The sequence below is a fragment of the Camelina sativa genome, chromosome 12, assembly GCF_030686135.1.
Source record: "Camelina sativa cultivar CO46 ecotype springtype chromosome 12, ASM3068613v1".
NCBI classification, from domain to species: Eukaryota; Viridiplantae; Streptophyta; class Magnoliopsida; order Brassicales; family Brassicaceae; genus Camelina; species Camelina sativa.
This window is the reverse complement of record NC_141891.1, coordinates 20,154,566-20,167,702: the sequence shown is the minus strand read 5'-3', so window position 1 is coordinate 20,167,702 and position 13,137 is coordinate 20,154,566. Positions and strand designations below refer to the sequence as shown.

Here is a 13,137-nt window from a genome sequence, read left to right as displayed (position 1 = left end):
TCTTCTCTGCTTCTGATCCAGTATGTTGCCCTACTGCGTTTTTTAACTTTATTTTGTTGAGCTCTGAATCCAAATGACGCTGCGAGATTTGGTTATGGAGTGTTTTTACTGACTTTGCAGATTCAGCTACTTATTATTACATTACTCGAATGTGTGGAAAGAGTGATTTGGTGAATTGCAAAAGTAATACTTTTTGATGAAGAAATTAGTAAAAAAATATTTTCATAAACTATAAAAGCAGGGTTTTTTTTTAACTTGGTTGCTTGTTCGGATCTGGACATCATTTGTTTTTTTTTTCTTCGGGGTGGGGGGTTCTTCACTTCCATTTGTCACTCACCAAAGTCCAAACATGTCTCTTGTTCACGGTAGAACCGATATATAATTAGAGGAACATGACAAATTAGAGGAACAAACAATCCAAAATTATTATAATTCAACAACCAATATATAATATTACCACAGCAAAAGAGAAACCCAAGTTCTATTCCCAATATATGAAACAAATGTATACATGGCCCCTGGTTTATCACTTACAATAAAAATAAACTTCAATTAGAAAATTAACACTTTGTAATATATTATGTATAGATTCTATAAATATGACCCTGTATTGCTTTAGTGACTTCACTTGGAAACACACATAAACTTAAAACGATTAGCAAGTACTGTATATTGATATACTTTTTCAAAGACATTATTGAATTTCTATTAAAAATGAACAAAAATGTTGTGTTTTTGACCTTTAATTTTTTATTTTTATTTTGTCATGTAAGTTTATTTTTATATTAGGATAAAATATAGGATATTTATAATTATTTCTAAAACAATATTATGTTTATAATTTGACATATATGGAGAGAGCTCGAAGACATTTGGAGGATACATTACAAGTGTATGTCAGGTCTGCAAAGGGGGGAGAAGAAACGATTATACATGTCCTGCGGGATTGTCCGACTATTGTGGGACTCTGGGTGAAGATATTTCCGTTGCGGCGAGGCAAACTGTAAGACCCCGATCCTAGAAACCATACTCGGACTTAAACAGACCGATAAAAAATTTTCTAAGGCCGACGAATTCTATGCGCATATTAACAAGTATAACAACAATTATGAATAACAGGTGAACTTAACTTAAACTTACGAATTTATTAAAAATATTATGAGGTTCAATTCAACGAAATAACAACTTCTCCCATGCATGGAAATAACGAAACTAAATAAAAATAACGCCATGAATATTTCTACCCAAAGCCACCATCCTCCTTCCTCCCTTGCCTCTGTCACACGAGCTGGTCAGCCACTATAGTCCCGATCATCGGACCTATCTTTTCCTGCGTCCATAAAAGGAGGCGTAAGCAAACAAAGTTTACTTAGTAGAGCGGTCATCCCGTCTCACTAGGCTCAGTTCAACGATCTCAATCTAACACAGGGAATATCCCAATCAAGTCACGCAAGTCAATCAAATACCATGGATAGTCGCCTAAATCTCTTAAACCAACCATCATTCATATTGCAATAGAAACCATAACCATAAGACAAGCAATTAACAAGACTAAATAAACCACGGGTCAAGAGAATCAACCATGGAACTCGGCCACAGTCACGCACTCACCTTCGGTATCGACCTAAGGTGTTGATCTCTCGGTTTCTATGCTTGGATCTGATCCCCGCTTCTACACGGACAGATCGATACCATTAGTATCCGAGATATATCCCATAACCATAACCATAACCATAACCATCGATGGATCAAGGTGGAAGAACAATTACCGTTCCTCTCGACTCTAGACTTAGGATCTCTCTCGGTTTAAGCTCGACAGAAACTCCCCTCTTTCTCTCTTGCGGCGGCTCTCGGATTCTTATGCGGAACTAGGGAAATTCTTAAGGGTTTTATCCCTTATATAGGATCCACGAATCGCCCTAAGTTTCCTTGGAACGATAAGTCTCACCGCCCATAACTTCCCATAATTCTCGCATCTGTCCTTATCCGATCACCTTTCCATTACCGCGAGTTTCCATTTCCCTCGGGTTTCCTTTCCCGTAGGTCGGCTTAAATCTCCGCGAGATTTCGAGTCCTTTCTAGTCCATTATCGGCCCACCGGCCAAACCATGCCACCTCGTCCATCGGCCCGGTCCATCGATCGCCGATGCAACCATTTCCGGATAGTGCACTTCACTGTCACTATCACTTCACTATCACTATACTATCACTATCACTATCACTATCACTAGGACTTCCATTCCCATTTTACTCGGATTGTCTCTCGGACTAAGTACCGGCAACTCTCGATACAATCCCCGATACATTCCTCGATAGAGTCCTCGATACAATCCTCGATAGAATCCTCAAGAGAATCCTCGAGAGAATCCTCGATAGAATCCTCGATAGAATCCTCGACACAATCCTCGATAGAATCCTCGATACAATCCTCGATACAATCCTCGATACAATCCTCGATACAATCCTCGATACAATCCTCGATAGAATCCTCGAGAGAATCCTCGATAGAATCCTCGAGAGAATCCTCGATACAATCCTCGATAGAATCCTCGAGAGAATCCTCGATATCTCGACTCGGATTTCTCGACTCTCCCCTACCGAGGTTCCGGGTCGTTACATTTCTCCCCTACTTAGGACTGATTCGTCCTCGAATCTTTACTTTCCTTACGAGGGATCTCTCTCTTGTCGAACCACTTCTTGAAGTTCACTTTCATAACTTCTTCTGGTTCCCAAGTCGTCTCCTCTATCCCTTCACAATCCCATACGACCTGAATTAACTTTGTCTTTTTCTTTTTATGCGGACCTCTCATCTTCGTACCAGTTATCCGAACTGGCCGACCGATGATGGTCATATTCACTTGCAGGTCAGGAGGGGGTTCGGAGATCACATTCTCCCGTCCCGTGATGCATTTCCTTAGCATCGACACATGAAACACCGGATGAAAAGCTGACATAGCCGGAGGTAACTCCAACTTATAGGCCATCGGACCAATCCTTTCCAGGATTTGGTACGGTCCCATGTATCTAGGCGTCAACTTAGTGTTTAGTGCTACCCGATCCTTACCCTTATAAGTCACGGTTTTGAGATAAACCATATCTCCAACCTGAAACTCCAACTCCCTTCGGCGCTTGTCCGCATAACTTTTCTGTCTATCTTGAGCTTCCTTCATCTTCAGCTTCAAGATTTTGATCTTCTCGGTCGTTTCGTCTATGAAATCCTGACCGTAAACACTACGCTCCCCTACTTGTGTCCAACACAAGGGCGTTCTGCAAGTCGACCGTATAAGGCTTCGTACGGTGACATGCCTATACTAGCGTGAAAGCTATTGTTGTAAGCAAATTCTGCTAACGGCAGATGTCTTACCCAATTATCTCCCCAATCCAAAACACTTGCTCGCAAAAGATCCTCGAGCGTCCGTATGGTACGCTCGGACTGCCCGTCCGTTTGCGGATGGTTGGCCGTACTCATATCCATTCGCGTCCCAAAACGCTTTTGCAAGGCCTTCCATATTCCTGAAGTAAACTTCGAGTCTCTGTCTGATACTATGCTCGCTGGAACACCATGCAACCGTACTATCTCTTGTACGTATACCTCGGCCAATTTCTCGGCCCCGTCCTTTTTGTTTATGGCCAAGAAATGAGCCGACTTGGTCAGTCGATCCACAAGGACCCATATAGCATCCTTCTTGTCACACGGCGGTAAACTTGTGACGAAGTCCATGGTTATCATGTCCCATTTCCACTCGGGTATCGGTAAGTTTTGCAACAAACCGCCCAGGACCTGATTTTCCGCCTTAACTCTTTGACATGTCGGACACGCTGCGACCCATTCTGCTACTTCTCTCTTCATGCCCGACCAATGGTAGTACCTCTTCAAGTCTTGGTACATTTTGGTGGATCCAGGATGGATTGCCAACTGAGACTGATGCGCCTCGCTAAGGATTTCAGCCTGAAGGTTTTTATCCGAAGGAACACACACTCGTCCCTTAACCAAAATGGTACCGTTATTTGCTGTCTCATACTCGGTTCCGTCCACCTTGGACAAACGAATCAATTCTGCGTCTTTCTCCTGTGCTAACCTTACCCGTGTTAGCAAATCTGCTTGATTCGCGGCCCCAAGGCCCAACGGTTCCAATTGCTCTGTCAAAGCATTCAGCCGCAAGGTTCTGATCATACCAACTAAGTCCTCAACTTCTTTCTCAGCACTGATAGCCAACCCTCTTCTACTCAAGGCGTCTGCTACTAAATTGGCTTTACCCGGATGGTAACTGATCTCCAGGTGGTAGTCCGCGACTAACTCCATCCATCTCCGCTGTCGTAGGTTCAATTCTGATTGAGTAAAGATGTATTGTAAGCTCTTGTGGTCCGTGTATATTTGCACCTTACCACCGTACAAGTAAGACCTCCAAATCTTTAGTGCAAATACTACGGCCGCCATTTCCAGATCATGAGTTGGGTAATTCGCTTCATGCTTCCTCAATTGTTTAGACGCATAAGCTATCACCTTCCCATTCTGCATAAGTACACATCCCAAACCTCGACCCGACGCGTCCGTGTACACTACGTACGACTCGTCCGGATCCGGTAGTGCCAACACCGGAGCACTAGTCAGCATATCCTTAAGTCTCGAGAAACTCTTCTCGCACTCAGCCGACCACACATACGGTGCGTCCTTTCCCGTTAGCTTGGTCAGCGGCTGCGCCATGCTTGCGATTCCTTTCACAAACCGCCGATAGTATCCGGCTAGGAAGCTTCTAATCTCAGAGGCATTCCGCGGTCTAGGCCACTCTGCTATGGATCAAATCTTCTCCTGATCCACGGATACTCCTTTGTCCGATACTACGTGCCCTAAGAACCCAATCTCACGCTTCCAAAAGCTACACTTACTTAGCTTGGCGAAAAGCTTCTGCTCCTTCAACTTTTCTAGCACTATCCTCAAATGTGCGGCATGCTCCTCCTTACTCTTCGAGTAAACCAAAATGTCGTCTATGAACACGATCACAAACTCATCTAGATGCTCTTGGAAAACATTATTCATGAGTTTCATGAAAGCTGCTGGGGAGTTGGTTAACCCGAACGGCATGACCACAAATTCGTAATGGCCATACCTTGTCCTAAAGGCTGTCTTCCGAATGTCGGTCTCCTCTATAGGGATTTGGTGATATCCCGAAGCCAAATCAATCTTCGAGAAATAGGTGGCTCCTCGAAGTTGATCTAACAACTCGTCGATCCTTGGTAAAGGATACCGATTCTTCACCGTGACCTTGTTCAATCCTCGGTAGTTGATGCAAAGCCGAAAGGTACCGTCCTTCTTCTTTACAAAGAGTACCGGTGCACCCCATGGTGAACTACTTGGTCTAACGAATCCCTTTTCCATAGCTCTCCCAACTATTTCTTTAACTCGGCCATCTCTGCCGGTGCCATGTGATACGGAGCATTCGATATTGGAACCGTACCAGGTTCCAACTCGATAGTGAACGGATCTGACCGTGATGGTGGTAACCCGGACAAGGGTCCGAACACACTCTCGTACTCTCGTACCACTGGTATCTCTGAAAGTCTTGTACCCGTGCCTACCTCCTCTATCATAATCGAAGCCAGGTAAGCTTCGCACCCATTACTGATTAACTGCTCGGCCTGCGTCGCCAAGACCAAAAGGTTTCCCGAAAATGGCCTGATGCCCTGATATTCTATCATGCCTTTCACAGTTTCAAACAGTACATGCCCGCGGTAGCAGTCCAAGTGAGCTCGGTGTTTGCTTAGCCAATCCATACCCAATATCACATCATGTGCCTTTACTCGGCATATGACTAAGTCTGCCGGCAAATCCATACCGCTTACCATGACCGAGATGCCACGTACCACCCTGTACGTAAACATCACTTGACCGCCCGCTGCTTGCACTAATCCAAAATGATCTCCGGGTTCCTTCCGGAAACCTCCTTTACCAATCATATCCGGACTCACAAAACAATGCGTAGCCCCAGTGTCAAACATTACATGGGTTTCCACACCGCCCATGAGTAAGGTCCCTACACAATTCTACTTGCTAAGAACCTTTCCACAAACAAACAAACACACACACACACACAATATTCACGCAAGGAATTCACTAAGGTGAGTATCCAACTTACCAGTGATCTGCTGTGAAGTGCTCACTTCCACCTGCCCATCCGCGATCGAATACACTCTAGGCATAATCGCCAGCCGTTTCGGTGGTGGTGGCAACGGCAGCACCTCGCTGGCCCGTTTCTGCCCTTGCGTTCCCAACTGTGGGCAATCTGGCCGAATGTGACCCGGCTGTCCACATTGGTAGCACACTCGTGTGTCGCTCCCCCTCTTCGGACAGCTGCTTGCCATGTGGCCCTTCTCACCGCAATTGAAACAGGTGCCCATCAACTGCCGGCACTGACCCGAGTGTCTCTTACGGCAAGTCGGACACAAGCGCACACTGCCCTTACCCGTAGGTTTCCGACTCCCAGTCTGCTTACTCCCGGTTCCCGGTTCGGTTTTCACCATCGGCGCCTGCTGCACCGTGATTCCACTAGGATTCTGCCGAGCTTCCTTAGCCAGTCCGTCTTCCAACATAGCCGCCTTCTCCACCAACTCAGCAAGACTCCCGAAGTTCCGAATCATACACCGGTTCCGGACATCCACTCTCATGCCCCACAAGAACCGACGAATCTGAACTTGCTCCTCTACCATCACATTTCCACCGTACCTCTTGAGTCGGTTGAACTCGGTCTCATACTCTCGCATGGACCGGTCCCCTTGCTTCAAGTCTAGAAATTCCGACTCAAGACGGTCGATAGCTTCTTGCGGAAAATATTTCGCAAGAAACAACCCGCGAAAAGTTTCCCATGAACAGTTCGGGTTGACCATACGGTTTGCCATGCCTGTCCTACACGCATGGGCTTCTCCGGACAGGTAGTGGGTAGCGATGTCCTTCCGATACTCCATCGGAGAACGCACTGAGTCGAAGTTCCTCTCGAGGCGACTTCTCCACTCATCAGCCTCGGTCAGATTCGCTCCTCCACTAAAATACTGCGTACCCAACTTGAGCATGTGATCCATGATAGTCAAGTACGAAGGAGCTGCCACCACTGGCACCACATTGGGTACAGGCGAGTTTGCGGCCTGAGGTGGTGTCATTTGGTTCAGTATTTGGACCAAGGTCTCCAATACTTGCCCCATCCCCACGTTCGAAGTCGCATTAGCATCCGTACCCCCTACTGGTATCGCTCTCGTACCGGCTCCCTGGGTTCCATGCCCTCCGGTTTCCGTCCCGGTCCTCGCACCCACTTGCTCAACATTCACCGCAGCAGTGTTCGGTGCTTCCTCAGTGTTCCCTCCGACTCCTGGTCTAGCCGAGGTATTAGCCGAGTTGCGAGTGTTAGGTGCCATCTGAAATACCATAACCGATTCTAAGTTAGCGTCCAAACCAACTTAGCCTACCACACCCTATAATCTATACATGACCAGTCTTACCGTGAGACGTTCTTGGCAAGGAAGGATGGCTTTAGTAACAATAACCCATGCACCCGCTATATGAACATGTCCTAGAACTATAACCATGCTCTGATACCAAATGTAAGACCCCGACCCTATAAACCATACTCGGACTTAAACACACCGATAAAAATTTTTCTAAGGCCGACGAATTCTATGCGCATATTAACAAGTATAACAACAATTATGAATAACAGGTGAACTTAACTTAAACTTGCGAATTTATTAAAAATATTATGAGGTTCAATTCAACGAAATAACAACTTGTCCCATGCATGGAAATAACGAAACTAAATAAAAATAACGCCATGAATATTTCTACCCAAAGCCACCATCCTCCTTCCTCCCTTGCCTCCGTCACACGAGCTGGTCAGCCACTATAGTCCCGATCATCGGACCTATCTTTTCCTGCGTCCATAAAAGGAGGCGTAAGCAAACAAAGTTTACTTAGTGGAGCGGTCATCCCGTCTCACTAGGCTCAGTTCAACGATCTCAATCTAACACAGGGAATATCCCAATCAAGTCACGCAAGTCAATCAAATACCATGGATAGTCGCCTAAATCTCTTAGACCAACCATCATTCATATTGCAATAGAAACCATAACCATAAGACAAGCAATTAACAAGACTAAATAAACCACGGGTCAAGAGAATCAACCATGGAACTCGGCCACAGTCACGCACTCACCTTCGGTATCGACCTAAGGTGTTGATCTCTCGGTTTCTATGCTCGGATCTGATCCCCGCTTCTACACGGACAGATCGATACCATTAGTATCCGAGATATATCCCATAACCATAACCATAACCATAACCATCGACGGATCAAGGTGGAAGAACACTTACCGTTCCTCTCGACTCTAGACTTAGGATCTCTCTCGGTTTAAGCTCGACAGAAACTCCCCTCTTTCTCTCTTGCGGCGGCTCTCGGATTCTTATGTGGAACTAGGGAAATTCTTAAGGATTTTATCCCTTATATAGGATCCATGAATCGCCCTACGTTTCCTTGGAACGATAAGTCTCACCACCCATAACTTCCCATAATTCTCGCATCTGTCCTTATCCGATCACCTTTCCATTACCGCGAGTTTCCATTTCCCTCGGGTTTCCTTTCCCGTAGGTCGGCTTAAATCTCCGCGAGATTTCGAGTCCTTTCTAGTCCATTATCGGCCCACCGGCCAAACCATGCCACCTCGTCCATCGGCCCGGTCCATCGATCGCCGATGCAACCATTTCCGGATAGTGCACTTCACTGTCACTATCACTTCACTATCACTATACTATCACTATCACTATCACTATCACTATCACTATCACTATCACTAGGACTTCCATTCCCATTTTACTCGGACTGTCTCTCGGACTAAGTACCGGCAACTCTCGATACAATCCCCGATACATTCCTCGATAGAGTCCTCGATACAATCCTCGATAGAATCCTCGAGAGAATCCTCGATAGAATCCTCGATAGAATCCTCGACACAATCCTCGATAGAATCCTCGATAGAATCCTCGATACAATCCTCGATAGAATCCTCGATACAATCCTCGATACAATCCTCGATAGAATCCTCGAGAGAATCTTCGATAGAATCCTCAAGAGAATCCTCGATACAATCCTCGATAGAATCCTCGAGAGAATCCTCGATATCTCGACTCGGATTTCTCGACTCTCCCCTACCGAGGTTCCGGGTCGTTACACAAACCTTCTTTGCGAGGACTTAATTTTAATGGTTATATGGTAACTTGAGTCTCATGGATGGCGGTACAAAGTTTTCTTGGGCAACAATGTTTGGCACTTTCGTTTGGTGGCTTGAAAGTGGAGATGTGGGCATGTTTTCGGCGAGGTTAGCAAATGTCGTGATAAAGTGAAATTCGTTACATATGTTAGAGATTGATGAGAGTTTAGGAGTGGAAGAATTGTATATTGACTCTCATGAGAATGAATGTACATAGAGATACATATTTATATAGGGAATGAATTAACATAATTATCTAACTATAGAATCATATTTAATATACATAAATATCTATAATATATTTATAATATCTTCTTTGATCATAAGGATCTTCTAGATCCTTCTATACGCACCCTCAAGCTCAAGGGGTGATGAAGCGAAGCGGAAATAACAGCTTGAGATTGATAAGTTGAAGTGTTGACCGATCCGGTGATGAGTTGTGTGATGTAGAGGTGGCCGGCATCAACAATGGTTAGAGGAGGAGATCTGACTTTTTTTATTAAGTGAAAGAAAATATAAAATAAAAGGAACGAGAATTTTTATTTTTTTGTAAGAAAATGAAATAGAAAGAAGCACTATAGCTTGAGAAAAACGATAAAAACAGTTTTTTTTTTACTGTACTGAAAAATAATAAATAAAATTTTGAAGAAGCATCCATGGCTTGAAACTGAAAAATAAGATGGGTTTTTTTTAATAATTTAAATAAGCACTATGGCTTGATTCAGAGGCTCATAAGAAGCTTGAATGATAAGCATTTGGGCTTAGAGTCACAGATCTATGATGATATATCTGAACAAAGAGGAGCTTGATAGCTTATATTCAGAGGTTCATATTGAACTTGAATGTGGAAGCACTTGGCTTAACAAAAAAAAAAAAAAAAACGAGCTTAGAAATTTGGGTGCATACCTGCTCTGATACCATGTTAGAGATTGATGAGAGTTTATGAATGGAAGAATTGTATATTGACTCTCATGAGAATGAATGTACATAGAGATACACATTTATATAGGGAATGAATTAACATTATTATCTAACTATAGAATCATATAAAATATATACAAATATCTATAATATATTTATAATATCTTCTTTGATCATAAATATCTTCTAGATCCTTCTATAACAGACCTGGCTAAGGAGGTAAGCATTGCACATAAGGCTACCCAGGAAGGTAAGCGTTTGGGTTAGCAGGTGGAACGAATGATCCAATGGAGAACACCAAGGGACAGGTGGCTGAAACTAAATACTGATGGGGCTTCCCACGGGAATCCGGGGTTGGCCACAGCTGGGAGGTGCTGCGAGATATGATGGGGCAATGGTGTGGGGTTTTTGCCATAAATATTGGTGTTTGTTCTGCGCCTTTAGCAGAGATACGTTGTGTGTACTACAGCCTTTACATCGCTTGGGAACAGAGAGTTACACGACATGAGTTGGAAGTCGATTCAGAGTTAGTTGTTGGATTTTTAACCACTTGGATTGCTGATTGGCACCCCTTCTTGTTCCTTTTATGCTTGTGTCATTACTTCATTTCGAGGGACTAGATAGTCCATATATCACACGTCTATAGAGAAGCTAATCGTCTTGTTGATGGATTAGTCAACTATGCTTTTTCTTATTTTTAGGATTTTGATGTTTAGAGACGTCTCTGAGTGTGGAGTCAATTATTATAGATGAAATTCGCGGAACTGCGTTTCGGAGACATGTCGGAATGTAATTTTTTTTTTTCATTTTTATGAATAAATAGCAAGGAGGCTTCGCTTCTAAAAAAAATTTGTTATTTTAACACATTTCACACAAATTAAAAGAACCTTCAATTATACATGTTTGCCCTTATTTAGTAAGTGGTTAATAGTTTCATTTCAATGAAATGAGCTTTGAATTGAGGCGTAAATTAAGAAATTTAGTGTAAAAAATACATTGAAAATGTAGAATGACAGACTTGGTGAAACAAAAAAAAAATCTCTAAAATAACACTATTTGTGAAAGAGAGGGAGTATATGATTTTAAGTTACAGATCCAAAGTACCTAACAAACTATAATTATTTAAGATTATTATTACAGATAATAATATTATCATTTTAAATTTTAATAAATCCTAAATATTATATTCTGTTTAAAGAAATTATAATTCTTAAAAATTAATTATATTTATAATTGTAAAGTTTATATATTATTTCTATTTTATTTTTTTTGTAAGCCTTAAGTATTAATAATGTTTTAAAGTTTTATAAAGTTTAAATAGTTACAATATATGAAACCTTGTACATATAAGATTTTACAATTCGATTAAGCTATGTAAACAATAAGTTTTATCATTCGATTACCCTATGTGAAAGATAATACTAATAACAATGTTAGTTTTCAGTGTAAATATTAAAAAGACCATTGTTACAATAGTGTCTTATCATATATTTTATTGCAAGTAAAGCAAATAAATAGATATAGAGTCATCTGAAAAAATAAAAAGCATCAATGTTATTATTTAAAACATTGATACATACATAAAGATGTCAAATGATATCTCGATAAAAAAAAACAACTTGATAAATGGATTTAGTATGGCTTAGGTCAAGGTAAAGCACATTATTTCATACCTTTTTCCAAGGGTACAAGCGTACTGGAGTATTCATTCCATCCACTCTAATATATAGTTGATCCAGTTTTGCGGTATATTCACGTAGTTTACCACATGCACGATAAATTGTGTCTGGACGGAATGGTTCAGCGTTACTATAAACCCTACTTTTAAGCCCGTGCTCGAAACAAGTCCAAGGTGATTTAGTGGGTCCCTCATCCTTGAATTTAATGACTTTTCTATCATTGTTGTTTAGGTGTTGGACTCCTGTCTTTATGCTCCCCAAGCTGCACTGATATTGGAGAACTCTACCATTACCAAGCTTGTTTATAATAACTAAATCGTTTAACTGGCAAGCTTCATTTACCCCAAAATAAATGGCAGCAACAAACACGAAAAATATTAGACGATTCATTTTTCGGATCAGTATACTTGTTGGAGTAATAAGGGTATCAAACTTGTAGTTTTTCTTGTGGAATATGTTTTCTATTTAATCAGTAAATAATAATATTTTTACAGTATTAACTAAATTTAGATGCAACCATACATGAGCAAAATAGAACTTTGGTCAAACGATATTTTAGGTTCGAAATTTATGGTTGGCCAATAAGATCAAAACAAACAAAATATTCTTAGTTATTACAACTAACCTCGAATCTGAAACTAAACCATATCAAAAAGGTTAATTAAGGGATGGTTTATTTGTTGAATGGGTTCCAAAAAAATCCAAACAAAAAAACATGTGTTATTGACTCATTGGTTTTATACTATTTGTTGAAAATACATATTATTCGTTCAATGATTTGTGAATAAAAGTTTCAATAATGTGTTAATTTTTTCAATGATGTAATGTTAGACTAGGGAACCCCCGGGCATAGCAGATATGTATTTGTTAGTGAGCATTTTTAATTATTTAAATTGATCTTAAATTATCATTTAAGTTAGTATATATATAATCTGCGGTCTAAATTATAAATTGTTGTATTTTAAATAATAATTTTAATTTATTTAGTTTTCAAATTCCTAATTAATTAAATTTTGTCTAATTAATTTATAATTTTGTTTAGACTGATTTTTCTTCTTCTTACGTTTTATACAGTTTAGAACCTAATTACATTAAATTTGTTATTAGATAGACTATATAATTTTAAAACACTTAGTTTTGTTTTCTAGAATTAAACAGAGGTACTATATGCCTATATGGTATATGTTAGTGTATATTTTTATGAGTATACATTTTTTTTTAATATTAAGAATGTGTTATAGTATGTTTAATATTTTGTAGTTCATATACTAAATAATTTATAAGAAAA

The 13,137-nt window shown here is 41.1% G+C and overlaps 1 protein-coding gene across 1 annotated transcript; it reads right to left on the bottom strand.

Annotated features, from left to right (window-relative positions):
- Positions 1–2,630: 2,630 nt before the first annotated feature.
- LOC147930793 (uncharacterized) lies at positions 2,631–3,170 on the bottom strand. Its single transcript, XM_087477032.1, has one exon. The coding sequence runs from the start codon at positions 3,168–3,170 to the stop codon at positions 2,631–2,633; it is 540 nt and encodes a 179-aa protein (XP_087333158.1).
- Positions 3,171–13,137: the final 9,967 nt, after the last annotated feature.

Coding starts and splice junctions, on each gene's coding strand:
- LOC147930793 (XM_087477032.1), bottom strand. CDS start 3,170: ATGAAGGAAGCTCAAGATAGACAGAAAAGTTATGCGGACAAGCGCCGA.